This window comes from Delphinapterus leucas, chromosome 17 (genome assembly GCF_059928025.1).
Source record: "Delphinapterus leucas isolate spDelLeu-1000000601 "Yukka" chromosome 17, BTC_Dleu_Yukka2, whole genome shotgun sequence".
NCBI classification, from domain to species: Eukaryota; Metazoa; Chordata; class Mammalia; order Artiodactyla; family Monodontidae; genus Delphinapterus; species Delphinapterus leucas.
In genome coordinates this window covers 39,325,621-39,351,124 of record NC_143145.1, presented here as the reverse complement: position 1 = coordinate 39,351,124, position 25,504 = coordinate 39,325,621, and the positions used below count along the sequence as shown (strand labels likewise).

Sequence of the window (25,504 nt, the reverse complement as noted above, 5' to 3'; positions counted from 1 at the left end):
TATTTTGGTTTAAATTAATGTGTACCTAGAGATCACATTCCCTGACTGTGAAGCCTTGAGATGATTTAAGTGTAGATGAGGCCAATGACGTCAACAGGGGAGGTGTTTTGCCCTCAAAATACGCCTTTCACTCCCAGGCCTTCTTTTCCCCAGGATATCATTTTTATCCAATTTGGTTCAGTGTTTCACTCAGTTAAGTGGTTTAAAGTTTGACTTTGGGAAGATTTCATTATTTTAATTGCGTAAGTTCAGTAACATATTCAGCCAAGCTCTCTCTTCCCGGCCTGCGACACAACGAACAACACCCAGTCACACACTTTCATTTTAGTGGCTCTGACGTGAACCCAGACAAGGAAAGCATCTTCACAAAGCATAAACATTTTGTAACATGTCAAGAAAGTTCTCTTCCTGTGGGGGCCGTATCCCTAAACATGGAAATACCTTCACTGATAGATCCCTCTATGGCATGAGTGTTTGCGGTCACGGGAATGTATCTGTTTAGGAAAAGTTAAGACCGCAAATCCTTTGACTTTTCTATGCTAGATTTCTAGTTTTGTTCATCATTCTGAGTTTTCTTTCTTTTCAGAGATAGACTACTGTACCTCACCTGACCACGGATGCCAGCACGAGTGTGTTAACACAGATGATTCCTATTCCTGCCGCTGCTTAAAAGGCTTTACCCTGAATCCAGATCAGAAAACCTGCAGAAGTAAGTTGCGCTGGGCCTTGAAGAAGGGCTTGTTCCTCAGATGGCCCTGTTGGTTTTCCTTCCCCTTGCAAATCTCAACCAGGTGCACTTGTACTCGGTATTTGTGTTTGCTAACAGTATTCTGTCTTTTATTTTTACCTTTTGTCTCACCTGATCCTGTTATGGGGAGAATTTTTAGAGACCGCGTAGACTGGGTCTGTCCATCAGATTCATTTAGTGAAATCGAGGCCCAAGCTGAAGCTCCCACCTATTTGAAATGAGGGCACATCCTCCCTTCTTTTTACCACCCCCCCGCCCCCAACCTGCAACAAGTATTTGGGACTTTGAGAAAGAAAAGGCTGGGTCCAGAGTCGGAGGCAAAAGGAGCTGGTTTCTTCCAGTCCTACAAGATGAGACACTTGATGGCGGCTAAGAAAGGGGAAGTTGCAGCTCTTTCCTCTTTGTTTTGAAGGAAGGAAAAATAGAAGACTCTGGGGCATCCCTGCAGCATTCAAGAGGTACATGGTGTCAGCAGAATGATATTAAGGATGTGCTGAGTGACTCAGATACTGTCGTCTAGCACCTCAGAGGGCTTGACCGGGGACCTAGAGCACGGACCCCCAGTGGGATCTCTTTAAGAGATCTGTGCCTGAGAGGCTGCTAGAATGCAAGATCTACAAGGACAGAGATTCTTCTCTTCTTCTCACTCGTGAATCCTCATCACCTCAGTGTTTGGCGCATGCTGGTGTGACACGATATTTAGTGAATGAATGAGCAAATGGATCTCTGAGATTTATCATCCTGGAGAAATGGCAACTATCGTCTGAATTATTCTATCTTGTTAGAAAGATGGCCCTCTTAAGGCATGCAAGTGTTTTCTCAAAAAGCATTCCCGAAGTTAGTCCACACATATGCACACTGAATTGTACACATTCTCCCAACAGTGTCATTCACAGAACCCTCTGGAACTGCCATTAAGGGACATATTCTCTTATGTGTCCCTTTATCCACTTCTTCCTGGTGATAAGTACAGCAGCGTTCTGCATCACAGGACCGGATTTTCAAAAGTTTTACCATGTACCTTTTTTGAAAAGCTTTGTGGTTTCTAGAATTGAGTCCACAAGCTACAGTCTGCTTGCAGCACATGTTAACTCCCACACTTACTCTAATACGCGTTAGACCTTGTACGGTGGCAGAGGGTGGCAGAGCCCATATTTTGAAACTGAGCCTCTCTCATAAAAAATCATTCCCAACACCTTGCCTGGATGCAAACCCCAGAAACATTCAAGCATCGGACGGCAATTTTAACTGAGAGCGTTTGGAATGTGAAAACAATCAGATGGACAGTTTTCCGTTAGACCCCACGTGCATGCAGTACGTGGGAAAGGTCAGCCCGGCCACTCCTTTCTGTGCTATTTACACCTCTTTCTAGGGGTGAGAGTGTCAGTGGCTGACTTCACCCAGAGAAAAGCACTCACCATTGGACTCCTTTGTGAACCCAAATCTCTTACATGGGGGATAATTAGATCTGGTTCAACTCAGACACTCATTGGAGTTGCAGGCTTCACTGTGTGTCGCTTTTGGAGGGAGAAGGACGCGAGCTGGGCATGTGGCCATCAGTGGAGGGGACTTGGCTTGAAGCTCTGCATCTCTTACAATCATCTAGGAGTCCCTCGCCCTCTGCCCCTCCCTCCACATCCTGCCTGGAGAGACACTTGGAGTAAGAGGAGAGTCCAAGGCATGGACTGCACAGTTATCAAGGGAGGAGGCAGGCCAAGAAGAGAAGGATGAGTGCAGAGCAAGGGACCATTTGGGAGTATTGTAACCACCGCCCACAGACGGCCAGTCTCAGGCTGCAGCCCAGCCCCAGTCCCTAACGCTCATTCATATGTATTCAGTGATAGCTCCATTTCCTCTTTAGCCAGGTGCCCTACTTTTCATCCAAGAAAAATGGAATTTGTTTTTAAAACCCAATGTCCTCATCAGCCCTTCTCCCAGCATCCTGCCTCATCATTACTTTTTCCATTGTCTTTGCTACAAACCCAGCCCTCGACTCCCGAGGTCCCTCTGGAAGCCACTTTGCCCTAATGCGCACACGCAACGGAAAGTGAGCGCTTACCCTCTCTCTGGAGCGTTACATGGAATCGGGAAGCAGAGAAATGGGGCTTAAAATCTGGAGTTTGTTATTAGGAATCTGAGGATCTCGAGAGCATTAAAGACCTCAAGCGCAGGGTACAGCCATTCACGTTTAATCGGCAGTTGATGGATGTGGGCTATTTTCAATTCTAATAAGAAATCTATTTTTCAAAGGAATTTGATGTCATCCCATTAAACTGGAAAAAAAAGAAAATTCAAGGCAGAATCCTACTGAAGAAAACACTCTTGGCCAGGTTTTGTTCTTCCTCCTCATCCAGGCATAATTTCTTTTTCTGCAAAGTGCTGTCATCGACTTAAAGCATAAATTATTAAGGGAGAGACACAGAGACCGGGACTGGCAGTCTAGGCGGGGGCCCCAGGGTGGAATCAGAGGTGGGTGGGACCCACGTGCTGGACTCCAGGATTGCTCACGCTGGCACCATGGCTGAGACATCACATTCATTTTTTTTTTGGCCGCACCGTGCGGCATGCGAGACCTTAGTTCCCCAACCAGGGATCGAACCCATGCCCCCTGCATTGGGAGTGTGGAGTCTTAGCCACTGGACCATTAGGGAAGTCCTGGAGACATCACATTCTAAACAGCTGGGGCGGGGGCCACGGGTTGAGCCAGGGGACGCCAAGGCCGGTCTTGGCAGTGTCACTCATACTGGCCGTGTGACCTTGGACAGGTTGCTTTGCTTCTCTGGACCCCGATTCCCTAAACTGAAGGAACACGACTTTCTGCTTTAACATTTTGTAGCCTGTCCAATTTTTCTAAAACTTACTCTCTGTGCCACTCAGTTGGCATTATAATTTACTGTCTGGGTCACTAATCTTTCATGTTTTTATTTCTCATCTTCTCAGTGAGGTCTCCAGCTCCTTCGCGAGTTGGCACTCATAAGAGCTGTTTCATTGGTCATCTGACAGTCCTGCCATCTGACCTCTCAGGGTTATTGGACACTCCAGGCTTTGCCAGATAAACCTACACCCAAGCCTGGCCCATGTATAGCTCATCACAGTTAGGGAGGAGACTGGACCAGATGTGGGGGGGCATAGTAGGTAGTCAATAAATACAGATCGAATGCATAAATGTGTGAATGACTAAGTAACAGGTGAAGAATTGTGACTGAAGCATGTAAGGAAAGCAAAGATCTACAGTTAAACCTCTGCTGTAAAGTACCATTTGGAGAAGAGGCATTTTTAAATTGCTTTTTGCCAGATAGCTGAGTGATAACCTCTTTGAGAATCTTCATGTGTTTTAATTTAATTATTGTGTGTAAATCTTTCTTAAAGACAACGTTGGCCCTTTAAAAAATTGTGTTAAAATATACATAACAAAATTTACCATTGTAACCATTTTTACAGGTACAGTTCAGTGGCATTAAGTACATTCATGTTGTTGTACAACCATCACCACCATACAGCTGCGGAACTTTATCATCTCTCCGAACTGAAACTCTGTACCGATTCTCTCTCCCTGCAGCCCCTGACAACCCCCCATCCTATCTTCCATCTCTATGACTTCGCCTACTCTAGGAGCCTCATATAAGTGGAATCTTAAAATATTTGACCTTCTGTGACTGGCTTGTTTCACGTACCGTAATGTCTTCAAGATTGATCCATGTGTGGCATATGTCAGAATTTCCTTCCTTTTTAAGGCTAAATAATATTCCACATTATATAACAGAAATAAAGACAAAAATAAACAAATGGGACTTAATTAAACTTAAAAGCTTTTGCACAGCAAAGGAAACCATAAACAAGACAAAAAGACAACCCTCAGAATGGGAGAAAATATTTGCAAATGAAACAACAAAGGATTAATCTCCAAAATATACAAACAGCTCATGCAACTCAATGTCAAAAAAAACAATCCAGTTAAAAAATGGGCAGAAGACCTAAATAGACATTTCACCAAGGAAGACATACAGATGGTCAAGAGGCACATGAAAAATGCTCAACATCACTAATTATTAGAGAAATGCAAATCAAAACTACAATGAGGTATCACTGACTCCAGTCGGAATGGCCATTATCAGAAAAGCTAGGAACAATAAATGCTGGAAATGGTGTGGTGAAAAGGGAACCCTCCTGCACTGTTGGTGGGAATGTAAATTGATACAACCACTGTGGAAAAGAGTATGGTGGTTAAAAAACTAAAAATAAAACTACCATATGATCCACTACTGGGCATATACCCTGAGAAAACCATAATTCAAAAAGAGACATGCACCACAATGTTCATTGCAGCTCTATTTACAACAGCCAGGACATGGGAGCAACCTATGTGTCCATCGACAGATGAATGGATAAAAAAGATGTGGCACATATATACAATGGAATATTACTCAGCCATAAAAAGAAACGAAATTGAGTTATTTGTAGTGAGGTGGATGGACCTAGAGACTGTCATACAGAGTGAAGAAAGTCAGAAAGAGAAAAACAAATACTGTATGCTAACACATATATATGGAATCTAAAAAAAAAAAAAAAGAAAGAAAATTGGTACTGATGAACCTAGTTGCAGGACAGGAATAAAGAGGTAGACATAGAGAATGGACTTGAGGACATCGGGTGGGAGGGTGAAGCTGGGACGAAGTGAGAGTAGCATCGACATATATACACTACCGAATGTAAAATAGATAGCTAGTGGGAAGCAGCCGCATAGCACAGGGAGATCAGCTCGGTGCTTTGCGATGACCTAGAGGGGTGGGATAGGGAGGATGGGAGGGAGGCTCAAGAGGGAGGGGATATGGAGACATGTGTATGCATGTGGCTGATTCGCTTTGTTGTACAACAGAAACTAACACGGTACTGTGAAGCAATTATACTCCAATAAAGATCTATTAAAAAATTTTTTTAAATAAAATTCTGCAAAAAAAAAAATTCCATATTATGTATATACCACATTTTGTTTATCCATTCATCTGTCAGTAGGCACCTGGGTTGCTTCCATCTTTTGGCCATTGTGAATAATGCTGCTACGAACATGGATATACAAGTACTGTTCAAGTCCCTGCTTTCAGTTCTTTTGGGTATAAACCCAGAAGTGGAATTGCTGGATCACATTTAATTCTATGTTTAATTTTTTTGAGGAACCTCTGTACTGTTTTCCATAGTGGCTGAGTGCTGGCTTTTAAAAACAGTGTTTACTGAGGATAATTTCATTTTCTCTGATGGTGTAATGAAGTGTAGGATTTGCAGGCCCTACACCATGTGGCCCCAAACTGTGGGACCCTTTGTGTTCTGTGTCTGTTTGCTTGGCTTTTTGTTTGTCTGTGTGTCTGTGGCCGGAGTTTCATCGCCGGGTCTGTTTTTCTTCACTGAAGCTCTTGACTTGTTTCCTGGCATTCAGTCTGTTCTGCACAGGTAAGGCTGTTGATGAACTGAGAAATCGCGCACAGCTAACAATTTCTGCCTCTGTCATGCAGAAGGGATGAGGTACAGAGAGAGTGCCAAGGGGTCCGTGACCCTTGTGGTGGGATCTCTTCTCTTAGGCCAGCCCCTGCATGTCGTGGGAGTTCTCTCCCTGTGCTCGGTCTGCAACTACTTCAACTCGTGCTCTGTGCACGTGGAAAGTTCCACCCACTTGTCACATGGGAGCGCACATCATGGACCCTTTAAGGGATAGTCTGAGGTTCCTCGGGTGTGGGTTTCATTTCATTTTTTTTCATACATCTTTGTCTTTTCAGGAAGGGAAATCTTTCCTAGGGGCCCCAATAAATTCCTCCTATGTCTCATTGGCGAGAACTAGGCATATTCCCAGCTCTAGACCAATCACTGACAAAGGAAAACATGGTTGCCAGGTTGCCTTAGACAACTCATGACTCATGCCTTGGGGGTCAGGGTTCTGGTTTCAAGAAGACAGGGTAATAGTTGTTGGCAAGGCAACCAACAATGTCTGCCACATCCCCAGGAAAAAGAACAATGCAGTTAAATGGATCCAGCTCAGCCCCTGAGGTTGCTGGTGACCATTTCTCACAACACCAGTCCCCTAGAGGCCCTCCACAAGCTTACTTTATTTCCCGTTATAGTTCTCCGTCTCTCCCATTACCTCCTCTGGTGTGTGTAAGTTGCGGGGGGTGGGAGGGCATGGGGGGTGGGGAGTGGCCTATCTTGTGGGTTTAGCATTTTCTACCAGAAAATGAAACTGCTAATTGGCTGCTGGTTGCGATGCTGCTTCCCTCTGCTGGCAGAAACACAGCTAGGATGGGGGTGAATGTTACCATAGGACAGAGCTGCAACTACCTGGGCCAGCATCAGAGATGCGTCTTCTCCAGTTTCTTGATACCTTTGCTGTTATGCTCTCACCCAGAGCCGGGTTGAGCATTGGTTCCTTCTTAATGCAACTGCCTGTTCCTGCCTCTCCTAAATAGCTGGGTATCTTGTAACATCAGCTGTTGTGTATTCTGCCTGGTGCTGTCCCATGTCACTGTCAGATGTCACTGCCAACAGCAGCTCCCTACATGTTTTGAGCCCTAGTTATCAGGTTAACTGTAAGAAGAGACTGAATTTTCCCAGCTTTTCCATCTTTCTTGGGGGGAGATGGGCTGGGAACTATGGCGCTCAACCCATTTCACCAACTTTTTGGCCATCAAATGGGGAAGAGACCTATGCTGGAGAATGCGGAGGCTCGCTGCAGGTGCCAGGTTCTCTTTCAAACAAGCTCATGGAGAGCAGGAGCTGTTGTCTCCATCCTGTAGAGCAGCGGTCCCTAACCTTTTTTGGCACCAGGGACCGGTTTTGTGGAAGACAATTTTTCCACGGACTTGGGGGTGGTGGGGTGGAGGGGAAACGGTTTTGGGATGATTCAAGCACATTACATTTATTGTGCACTTTATTTCTATTATTATCACATTGTAGTATATAATGAAATAATTATACAACTCACCATAATGCTGACAGGAGGCGGAGCTCAGGCCGTAATGTGAGCGATGGGGAGTGGCTGTAAATACAGATGAAGCTTCGCTCCCTCGCCCGGAGCTCACCTCCTGCTGTGCGGCCTGGTTCCTAACAGACCACGGACCCGTACTGGTCTGTGGCCCGGGGGTTAGGGACCCCTGCTATAGAGCATCTTACTTACTGAATATTTACTGTGAGGGGCTGACCTCAGCCCTTGGAGAAGCCCCAAGCCTGAAGTAGGATCTGCCCTTTCTCCCCTCAGGGATCAACTACTGTGCGCTGAACAAGCCGGGCTGTGAGCATGAATGCATCAACACGGAGGAGGGCTACTACTGCCGCTGCCACCGGGGCTACACCCTGGACCCCAACGGCAAGACCTGCAGCCGTGAGTGTGCCCGGGGCAGGGGCTCTGATGGGAAGGCCAGGTTCACACACAGGCCCCCAGGCTCACTAGCAGCCAGTCACTTTTGAGGCCCCTGGGTTTCCAGTGAGCCTGACGGTCCGACAGCCTTAACGTTCCTGGACTCAGTTTCATCACCTGTAAAATGGGACTACTCATGCTACGTACCTCAGAGATTGGATTGTTTAGTACCACATACTAGACGTGGGACCCCAGGCAAGTTCTCCAAGCTTTGACTTCCCCATCTGTTTAAAAAAGTGAAGATAATAATAGTATTGGTCTCCTAGAGTTGTTAAAGGGAATAATCAGGACCATTTCAATCTCTTAGCGCTGTGCCTGGCCCAAGGAAAACATACAGTTAAAGATAATAGTTCATTATTGTCATGGAGCCTGGCAGAGTAACCAGTGCTGGCCCCAGGGTGAGACAATGGGATGGAGGAGACAGACCTCAGAGAGCACTTGGGCTACCGCGGAGCTGATCTGAGGGCAGAGCTGAGAAACATGGGACTTTTTATGAAGACTTTTCTTAATTTTCTTTTGTAAGAGGCACAACAAAGCTCCATTTGGTGATGTAAATGCGTGGAAACGTGCAGGCGTTGCCAGCTGGATGGCTCTGTCGTTTTTTATGAGGCACAGTCTCCACTGGTCCAGGCCAGCGGGGGTGGTGGTGGGGGGCGCATGACACTGCGGTGGAGGCCTGTGACCCTGGTGCGCTGGAGAGGGGTGCAGTGACGTGACCGGCATAGAAGGGGCCCTTTGTGTCACTTTCCACCCAGCAAGCCGCACGTCTGCTCCAGCTTTGGGGACAGAGATAGATTGTGAATGAAAACAGTGCAGCTGTTCAGCACTTGGACCTTAAACTGCCCGGAGGGGAAGTTTCACAGATGAAGTGTTAGATAGACAGCAGTCCTCAGGAAAGCTAGTGCCCCGTCCCGCCTCCAGAGGGAACAAAGTGCCTCGATTAGGCTTTCTAAGGATCGATCGGAAGTCAAAGAATTTTTGAACCAGAAAGTTGGCACTGCGCTGCATTTGCCTCTGGAAGTCTCAGTCCTTACGAGAAGCCAGTGGTGAGGAAGAGTCCTTCCACTCTTCAAGAAGATGCCCTGGTGAAGATGGATCTGTGTACAGCCTGCCTTCTTCCAGGAGTGCGGGGTCTGCTCTCTGACGGCTCTGGCAGGTATCCCAGGGCAGGCTTGGCATGGCCTGGATGAGCCCACCTAGAGCCCCAGGGACCATGACCTGCCTCCTTCCTCTCTGGGATCTAGTAAGAAGGACCATCTAGTCTGCTTCAAGAAACTATAAACCAAGCCATTTCTTCCCAGGGGTCCCCAGAGAAAGGCATGGTATCCTCTTCCCCATGGGGGCTCAGGGAGCCCCCCAGGCCGTCATGACAGGAAGTCCTTACAAGGCACCTGCTCTGTGCAGCCACGGCCGTGAGCACTTCCCAGGCACTCGCTCACTTCACCTGCACTGGAGCCTTATGAGGCATCGACATTCTTATCCCTATTTAAAGATGGGGAAACTGTGGCACAAAAAAGTTAAGTTTCCCGGGGGTCAACATGACTGGTAAATGGTATAACTGAGATGTGGATACAGGCCTCTGGCTCCTGAGATCCTGCAAGTGTTTGCAGGAGGCAGATCCACTGGTGGAATGTTCCAGAAAGCACCAGTCCCAGGCCCTGTGGGAGTCAAAGAGGCCCACCCGATGGCCCTGCACAAGGCCTCCAGTGTCCCTCCAGTCTCCAGGTGTGCGTTTCCTCCGTCAAGGAAATCTGGGAGGCGGCCTGCAGGGCTGTCTTGTGGGAGCCGTTCACCGCAGCTGTGTGTCTGTTATCCTAGCGGGGCCGGCTGTTCAGGGTCCCGGTGCCAGGATCGGCCACGCATGCAGGCCTTGGCTTTGGTTTGTTTTCTGAATCTGGGTGTCCTGGTTATGGGGGGTGACAACACTTTTTCATTTTCAGATGTAAAGAAACTATACAGTTGATTCCTCCCCAGCCATGTACTAGTAATAATAAGCGTTCAGGAAGTAATTACTGTAAGCCAGCTACTGTTCTGAGGGCTGTAGGTCAATCAGCTCCTCTCACCACGTTCCTCTGAGAAAGTAATCGTCAACCCCATTTCTCAAGTCGTGAGATGATGACAGAGAGGCCAAATGACGGCCCAGCATCCCGCGGCTGGGAAGCGGCGAACGTGGGGTTTGAGCCCAAGTAGTTGGGTGCGGAGCCCTCATTCTGACGCACTCTTCTGTCAGCTGCGGGCTGTGGGCTCAGCAACTCGACTTTCCTGAGCCTGGCTCTCCTCTCTGTGACAGTGGGGAAGGCGCCTCCTCTAAGCGTTGCCCCGGGATTGCAGGTGATGCGTGTCCAGGCCTGGCCCAGAGGGCTGCTGTCGTGACCACCCATGACAGGAGCCGCATGCACGTTACTCCTCAAAGAAATGCGAAGAAAAACAAACAAGGCCAGTGGCACAGGGTAGAATGAAACCTTCCACATCACTGTTTTTGAAGTGAAATAGCCCAGCAGGGGCTCCCTGGGAGGTGGTTTTGTTTTTTAATGCCCCCTCGCCGGTGGGCGCAGCGCCCTTGGTTACGTTTGTTTGTTTTTTTTTAACATCTTTATTGGAGTATAATTGCTTTACAATGGTGTGTTAGTTTCTGCTTTACAACAAAGTCAGTCAGTTATACATATACATATGTTCCCATATCTCTTCCCTCTGAGTCTCCTCTCCCTCCCACCCTCCCTATCCCACCCCTCTAGGTGGTCACAAAGCACCGAGCTGATCTCCCTGTGCTATGTGGCTGCTTCCCACCAGCTATCTGTTTTACGTTTGGTAGTGTATATATGTCCATGCCACTCTCTCACTTCGTCCCAGCTTATCCTTCCCCCTCCCCGTGTCCTCAAGTCCGATCTCTAGTAGGTCTGCGTCTTTATTCCGGTCACGCTGTTTTCGTGTGTGATTGCCTCAGGGGTGGATCACTGCGCCGAGCAGGACCACGGCTGTGCGCAGCTGTGCCTCAACACCGGGGACTCCTTCGTGTGCCAGTGCTCGGAAGGCTTCCTCATCAACGAGGATCTCAAGACCTGCTCCCGTGAGTCCCCGTCGCGCTTCTCTTACAGGGCAAAGGTTTTCGCAACAGGTGTGAAAAATGTGACGACTGCACAGGACAGCAGGCTCCCTCTGTCCCCTGCTCTTGGCACCCTGGAGATTGTAGGGGTGTCTCCTGGGGACTGCGTGCCTTCCCGGTGCAGAACCTGGGGCGGAGGTGGGGGCGTGGTATAAGCACGACGGTCACTTGATTCCCATCTTCAGTAGCCCAGGAGCCTCGAGGACCTCTCACCGGGCTGTTGGGTTTTGCAGGAGTGGATTACTGTTTGCTGAGTGACCACGGTTGCGAATACTCCTGCGTCAACACCGACAGATCCTTCGCCTGCCAGTGTCCCGAGGAACACGTGCTCCGCAGTGATGGCAAGACCTGTGCCAGTGAGTGTTCTGAGGTCGGACGAGCGGGACTTGGCACAAGCGATCGTGAGTGGGGGGCACTGAGGACAGGGACCGCCGGTGTGTCTGCAGCCTGGTTTTCGTGGGTGAAAGTGTGTGAAGGCCTCTCCCAGAGATTTCAGCGCTGGTGGCTGCTGCTTCCCCGGCCCCGAGCACCTTTCCCCACTCCCTGAGACGGCTGTTCCCTATTCCTGTCTGCCTCGCGGTCATTTTGGAGCTGGCACGAGTTATAATAATGCGGACGCATTACTGACTGGGGACTTCAGGCGGGGCTCTGTGCTGAGCACATGCTTGGTCCGGCCGCAGCCCCGTGGAATCCCCATCTTCCGATGAGGTAACTGCAGCTCAGATTAAGTAAAGAGCCTAAGGTTACCAGCTATTAAGTGACGGGTTCAAACTCTGGGCTGTGTGACTCCAAAGTCAGTTCTGGGAGAAGGGGAAGCTGCTGAGAACCTCACCCGCAATCCGGATAATCCGGCAGATGGTGATGTTTCCTGGGTATGTACTTCCCTGCAGCGGGTCCCAGTTCCTGTCTCCATTACTTTAAAAACAAACAAACAAACAAACAAAAACGACTCCCAGGTATTCTTCTCTTCTTCACTCAAGAATGCTGTGTTTTCTGCCCTGCAATCCTGTTTCCAAGTTGGCCTAGATAAAGATTACAAAATAGTCATTTTGAGAGAAGGGATCACAAGTGGAGGGAAAGGATTGTAATGTACCTTGTCTGTCCTGCTGGTATTTCTGGTTATAGGGCCGACTTCCCTGACCCCTGATACAATTGTGGCCACAACTTGTCCACCTTTTTATATCGTTTGTTTTCTTGGGCAGGTGAGCTGATTGCACAGCTGGGTGTGCCTCTCTTAACTGTGCAGCCTGTGAGAAAATGTTTCCCCCATTTGGGATAGAGTCTTGAGTCTTATGGCTTGCTTGTGGCTGCCTGCCCAGCTGCCTCCCAGCCCGCTGCTCTGGCCAGCATGGCCAGCACAGCCAGCACAGGGACGGGCTGGGTATGGGGGTGCAGAAAGAGGGTGGGTGTGTCGAATTGTATCTACCTTTGAGTGCATGCCAAAGCCAGAAGCACACTTTTTAACTGGTTTGTTTTAATTCTCATCATCTTAGATTATTCATGCCTTTCTTTGGTCCTCCCCATTACTGTGAGGACCAAGAGCTGACTATAAGGTAGTTGCAGGACTTCTACGAAATCCTCATGGCCCTTCCAAAGAAATGCTACTCCTCTCCTTTACAATCGCATGCCCCTCTCCCTCCCTCCCTACATCCACATCTGTTATGGCCACTGACGCTTTTAAATGTTGCTCATTTTCTCATTTATAGTGTTTGTAACTAATGATACAGTGATATCATCCACATGAGTAAATGTTCAACAATGCCATTAGAAGTGAATTTTGATAAGTATTTATTTATATATGATGTGTCCATATGAGATGTGAGATGATCAGATGGGTTAGAATTATCCTATCCTCAGGCAATGGTGGTATGTAAGAGATGCATTTTACCCATACATATCTGTTGAGCTCGTCCCCTAATTGAAGACTCTCTGTCTGCCCAAGGATGATTCCGTCTAGCTGCCCTGTCCTGAAATAATGGGCTGTGTTTTCGGTGTGGCCATAGTTAACTGGGGTTGGGATGTATGTTTCCCAGCTCTACGCCAGATCACAAAGAGCCTGGTGCCGTGACTGCATCTTTTTTGTAAATCACGCTGGGCTCTGGATGGGGAGGCAGCTGGGGTTCAGCCAGGCCTGGCTCAGGAGCTAAGGGTGTCCTTCGCCCTCCATAAAGGCAGCCTCCACTTAGAGCCTTGATAGCAGGTGTCCTGAAGAACACTTCACTCGCTTTTTGGAAGGTTCTCTGAAGCATGGAGGGCAGGCCGAGTTTCCCAGGGCCTGGGAAGGAAGTAGACACAGTTATGCCCACACCCCTGCAGGCACCTTGGGCTCTCTGGCCTCTAGAGTGACGCCCATCCTCCCTTCCTCTAGGTCCCCTGGCCCCCAAGCTGTGATTGCCCGTAGGAGCCTTCCTTGCCTTGGAGTGTTGTTCCACAGGCTGGGGGGTAAGGTGGGGAGAGGAATGGGGGAGTCTCATCTACAAGCTGCAGCTGAGAGGACTCCTCCCATCTCTACCTCCTGGAAATTTCCCTGAGACAGACCTAGTACAAGGGCATCCCAGCACCAGGAAAGACTCTATAGGCTAGATGTGCATGGAACACACAGCCCACTGCCCTGTGAGCTCCTGGAGGTTAGAGACTGGATCTTATTTGGAGCCTGAGTTCCAGGCCTGGCCCACAGGAGATGCTCTATAAAGTTCAATGAATGAGAGAGTGAATGGACAGAGACCACCAGTCTTTTCATCCTGTGGCACCTGGCACAGGGTCCACCCCTGCCCAGTAGCCTTCAGTGGCCCTCCACTGTCTCCCCCAGTTTCCAGTCGAGTGCCTTGATTTGGCAGTGATGGAGAACCCCTTCCTCCCCTCCTGAGCCCCATCCAGGTCTTCCCTGCTCCTTCCAGTTCTTATGGGGGCAGCTCCCCTATCCTCTGAGTAAGCCCTGTACCTCCAGCCCATCCTGTCTCCACTTAGGACAACGTCCCTATCCCACCCTGCTGGCGGAAACCCAGCCCAGGGCCAGCATCACCTCCATGGGGAACTTCATGCCCCTCTCGCCTGCTGGGAGCAGCTCTGCTCCACCCACTGAAGGCAGGCTCCACTAGGACCTCTCGTGGCCCCACCTCACCCTGTGGCTGTCTGTGCTCAGATCTAGAACCAGTGTGGCAGAGTAGAAAGAACACTGAACTTGAGAGCCCAAAGACTGGGTTTAAATCCTATAGCTCCCGTGCTGGGCAAGGGAATTGACCTCTCTGGATCTGATTGTTCATATGTAAACTGGGAATGATCATTTTTGCCTCTCTCTCAGGGCCTCTGTGTGGCACAGGGAGAGATATTCATTGGGAAGCTTGTCAATTGCCATAAACCCTAAGGTACTCTTGTTATGGTCTTGCTTCCCACTGCTGGACTGCCCCACACTGAGGAGAGGGCTGAGGTAGCATCCTTGCCTTGCTGCCTGGAGACCCACTCCCAGGGCCAGGCCTGCCCCCCTTGTGGAGCTCCAGACATGGACCACCCTGGGAGGAGTCAGACTCAGGAACCCAGGGACTACCTTCTTCTAGCAAGTGGAGGGTGCTGATGGGGATCTGAGCCACAAGCATAGGGCACTGGGAATTTCCGTTGGGTATACTCCTGCTCTGGCCACCAGAGGTGGGTGTGCAAATGCAAAGGCCTTTTCCAACCTGATGCCTCCCAGCTTGACTTTGAAGGACAGAAGCAACCCTGAGCAGGGCAAGAGGAGTGTATTAGTCTGCTTAGGCTGCCATCATGAAATACTGTAGGCTGGGTGGCTTAAACAGCAGAAATGTATTGTCTCACAGTTCTGTAGACTGGAAGTCCAAGATCAAGGTGCCAGTATGGTTAGGTTCTGGTGAGAACCCTCCTCTTGGCTTGCAGATGGATGCCTTCTTGCTGTGTCCTCCCATGACAGAGAGACAGAGAATAAGCTGTCTTGTGTCTCTTCTTAGAAGGGCACTAATCCCATCATGGGGGCCCCACCCTCATGACCTCAACTAACCCTAATCACCTCCCAAAGGCCCCACCTCCAAACACCAGCACATTGGGAGTTAGGGCTTCAACATATTAATTTGGGGGGAAACACAATTCAGTCCATCACAGAGAGTGAAGGCAAAAGACCACCTTTACCCTCGTGTATTCACATTAGAGGTTTAACGGAACAGAAGGAAACTTAAAGATCTTTCCTTTCTTTTGTGGGAAACAGGCACAGGGAGAAAACTGGTGCCCTCAAGCTGGCCCTGGGGGGTCAGTGACAGAGTCAGGACTAGAACTGGGGTCTCCTGACTTCAGGATCTCTTACCCAATGTGAGATACCCTTTAAAAGTACATCTCGGGCTTCCCTGGTGGCGCAGTGGTTGAGAGTCCACCTGCCGATGCAGGGGACACGGGTTCGTGCCCCAGTCCGGGAAGATCCCACATGCCGCGGAGTGGCTGGGCCCGTGAGCCATGGCCGCTGAACCTGCGCGTTCGGAGCCTGTGCTCCGCAACGGGAGAGGCCACACAGTGAGAGGCCTGTGTACAGCAAAAAAAAAAAAGTACATCTCAGTTCAGCTGCTTCTGTTCTCTCTGAGAAAGAGCCTACACAGAGTTAGCAAACGAATGGCTGCTCCTAGTTTTATTATTTTAAAAAGCCAGCAAATGGTGTAATTCTATCTCTCGGCCTTGGTTACCCTCTTGGCAGGTGGCCACTGTGGCTTTCTCCCTCTGGGGTTGGAGTTGGTTTTAATAACCTCCTACGTGGAGCCCCAGACGCAGGATTGCTGTTTGTCATCGCCACAGAGGTGTGAGTCCTCAGAATACATCACCCCATGACTGCTGCACCGCAGATGTGCATGAGTCACCATGAGTCACGTGCATGTGGAATCCAGATGTGAGGAGTGCAGGCTGTATCAGTGTGTGGGGCTGTTAGACACGGGCCCTAAAAACCTGTGCTATGTCCCGAAACTTCTGCTCACCTTGATCACAAATCGCAGACCCCATTCACGATGAGGGATTAATTAATGTGTAGACCTGCCTCCTTACATGTAAAAAAAAGAGGATCCTTCTTTTAGAGGGAAAATGTTTTCTTCCTGCACCCTGAGATTTCTCCTAAGTCCGCTCATCCATGTCACTTAAGTGATGGCTCCCAATCAAGCCTGTCCTCACTCTCGTCTCTGGACTTGAGTCTAGGTACTTCCTTAAGCTCTTGCTTCATTGATTCTCAGTCTCCACAAGTATTTACCATGTACCTGCATTTTTGTGCTGGTCATATTGTGCTGGGCACTGGGCATCCCTGGGGTTGATGCAGGTTCAGTTTCTGCCCTGACAGTGTTTAAAGTTTCTCAGGGAGGAAGGATATTAAAGATGGATCATCCATTCTGTGTGATGAGAGTCATGATATGGGAAGAAGAGGTGTCACAGGGGCGTGTGGCAGGGGGACCCTCACCTAGTCTAGAGAAAGTCTCCTGAGAAGGAGATGTTTGATCCAACACCTAGAGATTGATGGAGGGAGCTAGCCAGAGATGGAGGGTGTTATGGACTGAATGTTTGTGTCCTCCCCAAATTCATATGTTGAGAGTCTAACCCCCAAGGTGATGGTGTTAGGAGGTGGGGCCTTTGGGACGTGATTAGGTCATGAGGGTGGAGCCCTTATGAATGGGATTCGTGCCCACAGAGCTCTCCAGCCCCTTCCACCATGTGAGAATACAGGAAGTCTGTGACCCGGAGGAGGGCTCTCACCCAACCATGCAGGTACCCTGATCTCAGACTTCCAGCTTCCAGAACTGTGAGCAATACATTTCTATTGTTTATAAGCCACTCGACCTGTGGTATTTTGTCATAGCAGCCTGAAAGGACTAAAACGGAGGTGAGCAGTCTTCCCAGGCATAGGAAATAGCACATGCAAGCCCAGGGTCCAGAGAGTGAACTGAAGGAAGCTGAGTGTACTTAGTACTGAGTACTAAACATTGAGTACTGAGTACTAAGTACTGAGTGTGAGAGGGAGACTGGAGCCTGGAGAAGCGGCTGGGACAAATCACCTGCAACATTTAGAGTTACATTAAACTATTTAGAGACCCAGCCTCCCTTGAGAAAACCATTTTAGTTTGTCTTCTGAGAATCTACCAGCCTATCTGAGCAGACTCTGCTGACCCTGCTGGGCTAGGATGACCACTGGATGTGCAGCTGGACCAGGGAACATGGAGGTGATAGACTTGTGATCTAATCACGCCTCTGCCCCCAGCACAGCTGACACTAATCATCTCTGCAGGGTAAGGGGCCTTGTGAAAGTCACTTCCTCTCTGTGGCCATCAGTTTCCTGGACTCTAAAGGAAGGAGTTGGACCAGTTCATCCCCAAGGTCCCTTCCAGCCTGAGAATGAGGGTAGAGCCTGGCAGAGTAAGTGCTCTGCTAACACTTGCTGAATGAATGAATTCTTGTCGGGGTGCCCACCATTCTCCCCAGGCTGAAGGCACCCCATGATCGTGAGTCAGGGATGGTGGCTCTCTTTGCCTGTTAGGGAACCACTGAAGTGCTTTCGTAGTGGGAGTACCTTTGGCTCTGGGGAGAAGCTGACTCCAAGCTGGTTTCCAGACTTGGTGACTGGAGGGCAGCTAGAGCCTGTGGTCGGGGAGTTACCACGTGTAGTTCTCTAATTATGAGTGACCGGAATGTCCCTGATGTGCAGAAACTGGACATTTTGCTGAACAAATATGAATTGAGTTCTGCAAGGCTGGTACATGGGAGAGAAAGGGGAGCCCAGCTGACCGCCAGCATCCCCACCGCATGGGTTCTGATTTAAAACACCTGCACAAAACCCCTGGGCGGTGGATCTAGTTACCCTCGGTTTTCAGAGTAGAAAACTGAGGAAATGTTACCTTGTACTCAGCAGGCGTTTGCTGAGGACCTGTTGTGGGCCAAGCATTAAGTTAGGTCCACAGAGAGGAGGGCAGATGCAGCCCGTGGTCCCCTGGAGGTCAGAGCCCATGGGAGCGTAGTTCAGTGAGGAGGTGGGCACAGATCCAGAGCAACCACATAACTAACTGTTCAGTGACAGCTGTGATGTTACCAGAGGGGGCAGATGCCTGGTGCTTTGGGCCCTATGCGGGGGGGTCTGGGAAGACATCTGGAGGAGGTGGCGGAGGAAGGAGGGGCAGAGGAACGGCTGTGCAGAACCCTGTGCGGGGAGAGCTTCTGGCTTGGTACTGAGGTTCTGAAAGAAAGTACTCAGAGTTGGGGGAGTGTGGATGAGATGACGCAGCAGGGCAGGTCCCGCGAACCTCACCGACGATTCTGTGTCTTATCCAGACTCTTAGACGCATTAAAGGATCTCAGGCAGAGGGAAGGAGTGATGTGAGCAGATTCACATTTTGGAAAGAGGACTTGGGCTGAGTCGGGGAGGATGGGCTGGAGGGGCCGGAAGTAGGTTTGTGGAGACCCCTTTAGTAGACGATGTTAATAATAGCCCAAGAGAAAGACGATAGCGTGTGGTTCATGATGGTGGAGGTGCAGAATCGTCTGGACACTTGGGAAGGTCTCTGAACATGAGTTCTGGGTCCAGTGCCAGCATCTCACCCCTGGTGGTTTACTGGAATCATCTGTGGGGCTTTTAAAACATCCAGAAGCCCAGGCGGCACCCTGGACCCCCAGAAATAGAGATTATCTTACGGTGATTGATGCAACCTCCTTGGAGGACAATTTGAAAATATGTATCCAGTTGTAAATGTTCATTCTCTTTAAGCAGGCAGTTCCACTTCTAGATGTTTATCTTTCAGACATGCTTGCACGTTGTCTGCAAAACTACAGGCACACGAATATCCATTGCAATAATGTTTGTAATAGCAAAGCCTAGGAACCACCTAAACGCCCTTCCAATAAGAAACTGGTTAGGGGACTTCCTGGTGGCGCAGGGGTTAAGAATCCCCCTGCCAATGCAGGGGACACAGGTTTGATGCCTGGTCCAGGAAGATCCCACATGCCGCGGAGCAGCTAAGCCTGTGCGCACAACTACTGAGCCCGTGCACCTAGAGTCTGTGCTTCGCAACAAGAGAAGCCACCGCAATGAGAAGCCCGCGCACCGCAACGAAGAGTAGCCCCCGCTCGCCGCAACGAGAGAAAGCCCGCGCGCACCAACGAAGACCCAACACAGCCAAATAAATAAATTTATAAAAAAAAAAAAAAGAAACTGGTTAAATGAATCATGGTGCAGCCTTTAAAAATAATGCTGTAGTGTGTCAAAGGTGAGCAAGAGGAATACTTTTGTAAGTTTTTTTGTTTAAAGTTTATTCTATTTTTAGAATAGGTAAAAGGTTTTCACATGGTTTAAAAATCAGAACAATATGAAAAGACGTACATTAAGAAGTTTGGCTCCTACTCTTACCCTTCCACCCATCCCCTACCTCCACTTCCCATCAGGAACGGTGGTGGGCAGCCTCCAGGGCGGCCCCCAGCAATCCCCATCTCCTGAATTCACACACGTGTAGTCCCTCCTTCATTGTTGCTCTGTGTGACCAATAGCATATGGAAATAACAAGGAGGTCACTTCTCCGGTTACGTTATCAGAGACACTGTGGCTGCTCTCTTGGGAGCTCTCTCTCACTTCTTGAATCACTCACTCTTGGGGAAGCCATGTCGGGAGCAAGTGTCTCATTGTACAGAATATTTATTCAGCTTGTCTCCTGAGTAGTCATGGACACTTGGGTTGTTTCCCACTTTTCGTTATTACAAACAATGCTGCCGTGAATAACTTGAAAGTATACCAGGGGCTTCCCTGGTGGTGCAGTGGTTAGGAATCTGCCTGCCAATGCAGGGGACACAGGTTCGAGCCTGCAACTAGCCCGCATGCAGCAACGAAGAACCAATGCAGCCAAAAATAAATAAATAAAATAAATAATTTTTTTAAATAAAGTATATCAAATTATTGATACACTTCATATGTGCCAGGGTATCTGCAGGAGAGAATTCCAGAACTGAAGTTGCCGGGTCAAAGGTACATTTTGTACTTTTGGTAGATATTGCCAGCTATCCCTCCATAGGGGAAGTCCGCCCTTAATATGTTTGAATTTTGAACGATGGGCCTGTTTTGCCTTTAAAATAATCTCTGCAAGTGACTGATGCTCACCAGAGGTTGAGAACCGCAGCTCTCCTCTCTCTTGATCACATGCTCTAAGCGGGTGAGGAGGGGAAAGGTTAAAAACCCAAACTCTCTACATGCTTTTAAAGCATGCACACAACAGAATTTCCAAACAGCTATTAGTACAAAAGCCCAGGAGAGCTCAGAAGCTGGACTGGGAGCTCCTGGGATAGTCTGCAGCAAGAGTGAATACGCCCCCTGAGAACAGGGGCTTCAGGCTCAGCAGGCTCCTGATAAAGGATAGCAGTGCCACTCTGCCTCGTACAGGCTCAGACCACCGTGGCTCGGCGTGGGAGAAGCTGGGGGACGATGACCTTTCAGGGTCCCTGCACCGAGACAATTACTCTTCAAAATTGCAAACTGAGATGGAGCTATGGGGACAGGACAGGGCATGGGGGAAGCTCCAGAAACAAGGGGTGTGGGTTTCCGTGGTGGCGCAGCGGTTAAGAATCCGCCTGCCAGTGCAGGGGACACGGGTTCGAGCCCTGGTCCGGGAAGATCCCACAGAGCAGCTAAGCCCGTGCGCCACAACTACTGAGCCTGCACTCTAGAGCCCACGAGCCACAACTGCTGAAGCCGTGCACCTAGAGCCTGTGCTCCACAGCAAGAGAAGCCCGCGTGCAGCAACGAAGACCCAACGCAGCCAAAAATATAAATAAATAAATAATTTTATTAAAAAGAAAAAAGAAGGGGTGTGCTCATGGGGGTCTGTCTGGATTATGGCTTGGCAAGACTGGACTGAAAGAGTTATGTATAGCTATTTTATTGCATTGGAAAATGGAATCTTCTTAATATAAATTCATGGTGAGGAAAAAAGTGCTCGCCTCCACAGCCAGCCAGCTGTCTGTATTATGGATCACTCAACTGCATTTCCACTCAACACTGTGTGAGGGATTACCCCAAGCCATCGGGTGATGTTCTGCATTAATAATGAGTCTAGATTGTGCCCAGAGAAGTAAGTCATGTTCAGAGCAAAGAGGAAGGGACAGCTCTGCTTTGACTCTCCTCTGCAGTTATGTTAGTTGATGTAATGCCTTCCCATTGTACAACGATTTTGGCAGCACTTCTGCCCAAACGAAGACAATCACAATTCCCTTAATGTTTGGAAGCTTACTTTAGAATATAGCAACGCAGTGTAGCTAGGGAAAACATTTATTTAGCTAGGGATTTATTATCAGAAGATTACATGTTTAATCTGGTGCTATCACTTATTAGCATTTGATGTTGGCAAGCCACTAATCTTCCCAAACTGTAGTTTCCCTAGCTGGTAAAGGAGAACAACAACAGCTGCTTTAATTAACGCATAGGGTGGTTCTCAGGACTCCCTTCCAAAAAAAATACTGCAGAAATGTCTCAGAAAAAAGCGTATGGTCTGTGCCTGACTGTAAAAGTGATTATGCACTTTGGAGCATTTATTTAGTAACCTCAAGTCATATCCATTGTAGAAATTCTCCTCGATCTGAAATGATAGCGTTGACTCTCAGAATTATGTCTGGTTCTTATAAAAAATCACTTCCCACCTATCCTCAGTAATGGGTTTTTAAACTATCAGCCTGGTTTTCACAGGATCACAAACCTGCTCCCGCAGAAGCTGCCCCAGCCATGTGGACGGCAGTGCCATTCTGCAGTTGCTCAGTCCTGTAACCTCAGAGTCACCTGTGACTCTTCTGTCATATCCATATAAAGATAAACTCTGTATCAACCCATCAGCAAAGCTTGTAGGCTCTACCTTCAAAGTACAGGCACAGTCTGACCCCTCTCACCAGCCTGTCTGGGCCACCAGGATCAGTGCACTGGGTTTCTTCCAGCTCTCCGTGCTCCAGCCTTACCTGTGCCCCATTCTGTGCACAGTAGTCCTTTAAAAATAAAGTCAGTTCATGTCTCTCCACTGCTCAGAACCATCCAGTGACCCCTTCTTACTTAGATGCAACCACTGCCTGTGACTCCCACGTGGTCTATCCCGGCTTATCACTTGCCTGGCCCCCTGGTCTCCTTACCTTTCCTGAAACGTGCCACACCCACTCCTACCACTGCCATTTGCAGATGCTGTTCTCCTTGGGTGCTGTTCTTTCCAAACACTACGTATTCACTCATCTCTTTCTTCAGGGCTCTGCTCAGCGTCACCTTCTCTGACTGCAGCATGTAAAATAACAAGCCCTCCCTATGCCCCAAACCAGCGGGCACTCTCCATCCCCCTTATCCTACTTTTCTCCATAGCACCTTCCCCATCTAACATATATATTTGTTTGTCTGTTGTTTGTCTTGCCCCCTCTTTCCTCCCACCCTTGCCACCAAATGTAAACTTCACAAAGCAGAAACTTGGTTTTATTCATTGTTACGTCCCCAGACCCTAGAAGAGTACCTGACTCAGAGAGAAGGGACTCATGAAATATTCCACAACTTGGTGAACAAATGAATGAATGACTGGATGGATGGATGACCAAAGTAGGACACATACATGCATACATAAGCAGATATGTAGCTAAGCTGACATTACAGTTATATGATAATCAATGATGTGGAACTTATTTTCCAATATTTATAGGCCATTTTTATCTCTCTTGTAACTTTTCTTTCCATGTCTTTTGTTCATTTTTCCTATGGAGATGATCATATTGTTTTATTTTATGTGCTCTTTATATATTAAGAATTTTTGCTCATAGACATGCTTTCTATTTTGAAATGTGCCCTGTGGGATAAAGTACTGCTTTCATTTAAGGTGTCTGAAATGTCTTATAAGATTGAATAAGTAGCTAATGTGTGAATCATTTCCTTTTTCTCTTTCTCTAATTCCAATTGGATTGTCAGAATTGGACTCTTGTGCTTTGGGGAACCATGGTTGTGAACATTCGTGTGTAAGCAGTGGAGGCTCTTTTGTGTGCCAGTGCTTTGAAGGGTATATACTCCGTGAAGATAGGAAAACCTGCAGAAGTAAGTTTTTATTGGAGTGGGCTCACATTACTGTATCTGACCTCTGCATGAAATCCACCGTCCTGATCTCTGTGTATCAGTTCCTCTCAAAAACCAATGCCACAAGACCACTAAATGTAATGTGGGATCCTGGATCAGAAAAACATGACTTTGGCTTAAAAACTAAGGAAATATAAATAAGCTATGGACTTTAGTTGATATTACTGTATCAGTAATGGTCCATGAATTGTTAACAAACGTGTCACACTAGTATAATATGTTAATAATAGTGGAAACTGGGTATGGGGTTTATAGATCTAAAACTGTCCTAAATAATGAAGTCTATTAAAAAGAAAACAAACAAATGGACAAATGAAAAAAGTCAGTGCCAGAGCTACAACTGAAGATGTTCATTTATGCCCTGTGGAAAGAAACGACAGGTTGGCAGTGTGCTCTACTGCAAAGATGTACAGTCTGAAATCCAGTATTCTATCAGCTTCTAGCTCTGCCATTTATTAGCTGGGCAAGTTGCTTAACTTCTCTGAGCCTCTGTTTCTTTATCTTTAATAGTACTGTTGTTGTTGTTTCTGGTGGCACAAATCCCTCTTAGAGACCACCTTATGGTGAGGCCATTCTCCGTCTCAGAAAGCAAGGCCTCTTAGATGGGGCCAAGACACGTCTCTGTATAGTCAAAGGGGCGTGTGTAACCCTGAGCAAATGATTGCCACCCCTATCAGTCGTCTTTTTCTTAAGCTTCTCAAAAGTACTTTACAAAGAACAACTCATATTTCACATTTGAAGAAGAGATGGGTAACTGAAAGTATTTTTCTCATTTTTCAGAAAGGAAAGGTAAGGTTAAGTCATTCTCCAAAGTCGTATGTCAGGGAAAAAGCCAAAATTAGATTTCAGTGCCACTAATCTAAATGGAGGTTTAATCTCCTGAGTAATCATACCAACAGTGTTTCCCTTCTGATGTCACAAACTCATCTGCAGAAAGCTGACGATGGATTGCGTATTTATGAGACACTGAAGTAGGTGCTGGTGAATGACGGTGGCGGTGACAGTGAGGAAGTTGGGAGAGTGAGCCCGAATTGGAGCCGCTGAAGTTCATCCTCAGTTTTACCTTCCTCCCCACGGATCACTGAGCTCAGGTGGCCCTGGAGTCCAGTGGCTGAGATGGATGGAAATTCCCAGGTGAAGCCCAGGGAAACTTGATGTTGGTAACATTTAACTTGCTCTGCTATCCACAGGGAAAGATATCTGCCAAGCAGTAGACCACGGCTGTGAACACATTTGTGTGAACAGTGATGAGTCGTACATCTGCAAGTGCTTGGAGGGATTCCGGCTCGCTGAGGATGGGAAACACTGCAGAAGTAAGTGGCTTCAAGGTAGAGGTGGACTTCTCCATCTGTGGGTCTTGTTCAGTTGGAGAACTTCATTAAGCATTGAAAGTCTTCCTTTATAATCAGTGTCACTATTGTAAGTTCCTGCCTTGGGTGCTCTGAAACTGTTGTGCTAGTGATCAGTACAATAGACCCTTAGTTCTTCAAGAATTTCTCAGTCAAGATCCTGAGTTGTCAGGCTTTTCGCTGCTTTGCACTTTCTCCCAGCTATAGGCCCTTTCCACAAGAGTTGTGTGGGTGCTCAGAGCCTAGCACGGTGCCTGGCTAGCCATTGGATGGGATTAGAATCTCTGCCAGCAATCTCTATAAGGATCAAAGAATAGTTATAGTGCTATTTCTTCTTGGAAAACCTTATAAGTAAGGGCAGAAGGTGCGAGAAGGGCCGAAAGGATTTTCTGTGAGTCTTGTTTATCCATTCTATCATTTGCTTCTGTAGGTCACTCAAAACAGATTCTGAGAGTTTACTTAGAAGGTATATTGGTCAGGGTTCTCCAGAGAACCAGTAAAATATGTGTGTGTGTGTGTGTGTGTGTGTATGTGTGTGTGTGTGTGTATATAGATCGATAAGTAGACAGGGAATCTGTAGGGCAGGCTGGCAGGCTGGAGACCCAGGGAAGAACCGATGTTGCAGCTGTAATCCAAAGGCAGTCTGGCAGCAGAATTCCCTCTTCCTTTTGGGGAATTCAGTCTTTTTTTCTCTAAAGGTCTTCAAGATAAGGCCCACCCACAATATGGAGGATAATCTGCTTTACTCAAAGTCTCCTGATTTAAATGTTAATCTCATCTAAAAAAAATACCTTCACAGCAATATCTAGACTGGTGT

General features: G+C 48.0%; 1 protein-coding gene across 6 annotated transcripts in view; it reads left to right on the top strand.

Moving 5' to 3' along the window:
* MATN2 (matrilin 2) overlaps positions 1-25,504 on the top strand; it is a 153,928-nt gene that overhangs the window by 115,257 nt on the left and 13,167 nt on the right. For all 6 annotated transcript variants that reach the window (XM_089898868.1, XM_089898867.1, XM_089898869.1 and 3 more), the window contains 6 exons: positions 587-709; positions 7,989-8,111; positions 11,092-11,214; positions 11,484-11,606; positions 23,177-23,299; positions 24,529-24,651. In XM_089898868.1, coding sequence (XP_089754994.1) covers positions 587-709; positions 7,989-8,111; positions 11,092-11,214; positions 11,484-11,606; positions 23,177-23,299; positions 24,529-24,651 — 738 coding nt within the window. The remainder of the gene's footprint in view (positions 1-586; positions 710-7,988; positions 8,112-11,091; positions 11,215-11,483; positions 11,607-23,176; positions 23,300-24,528; positions 24,652-25,504) is intronic.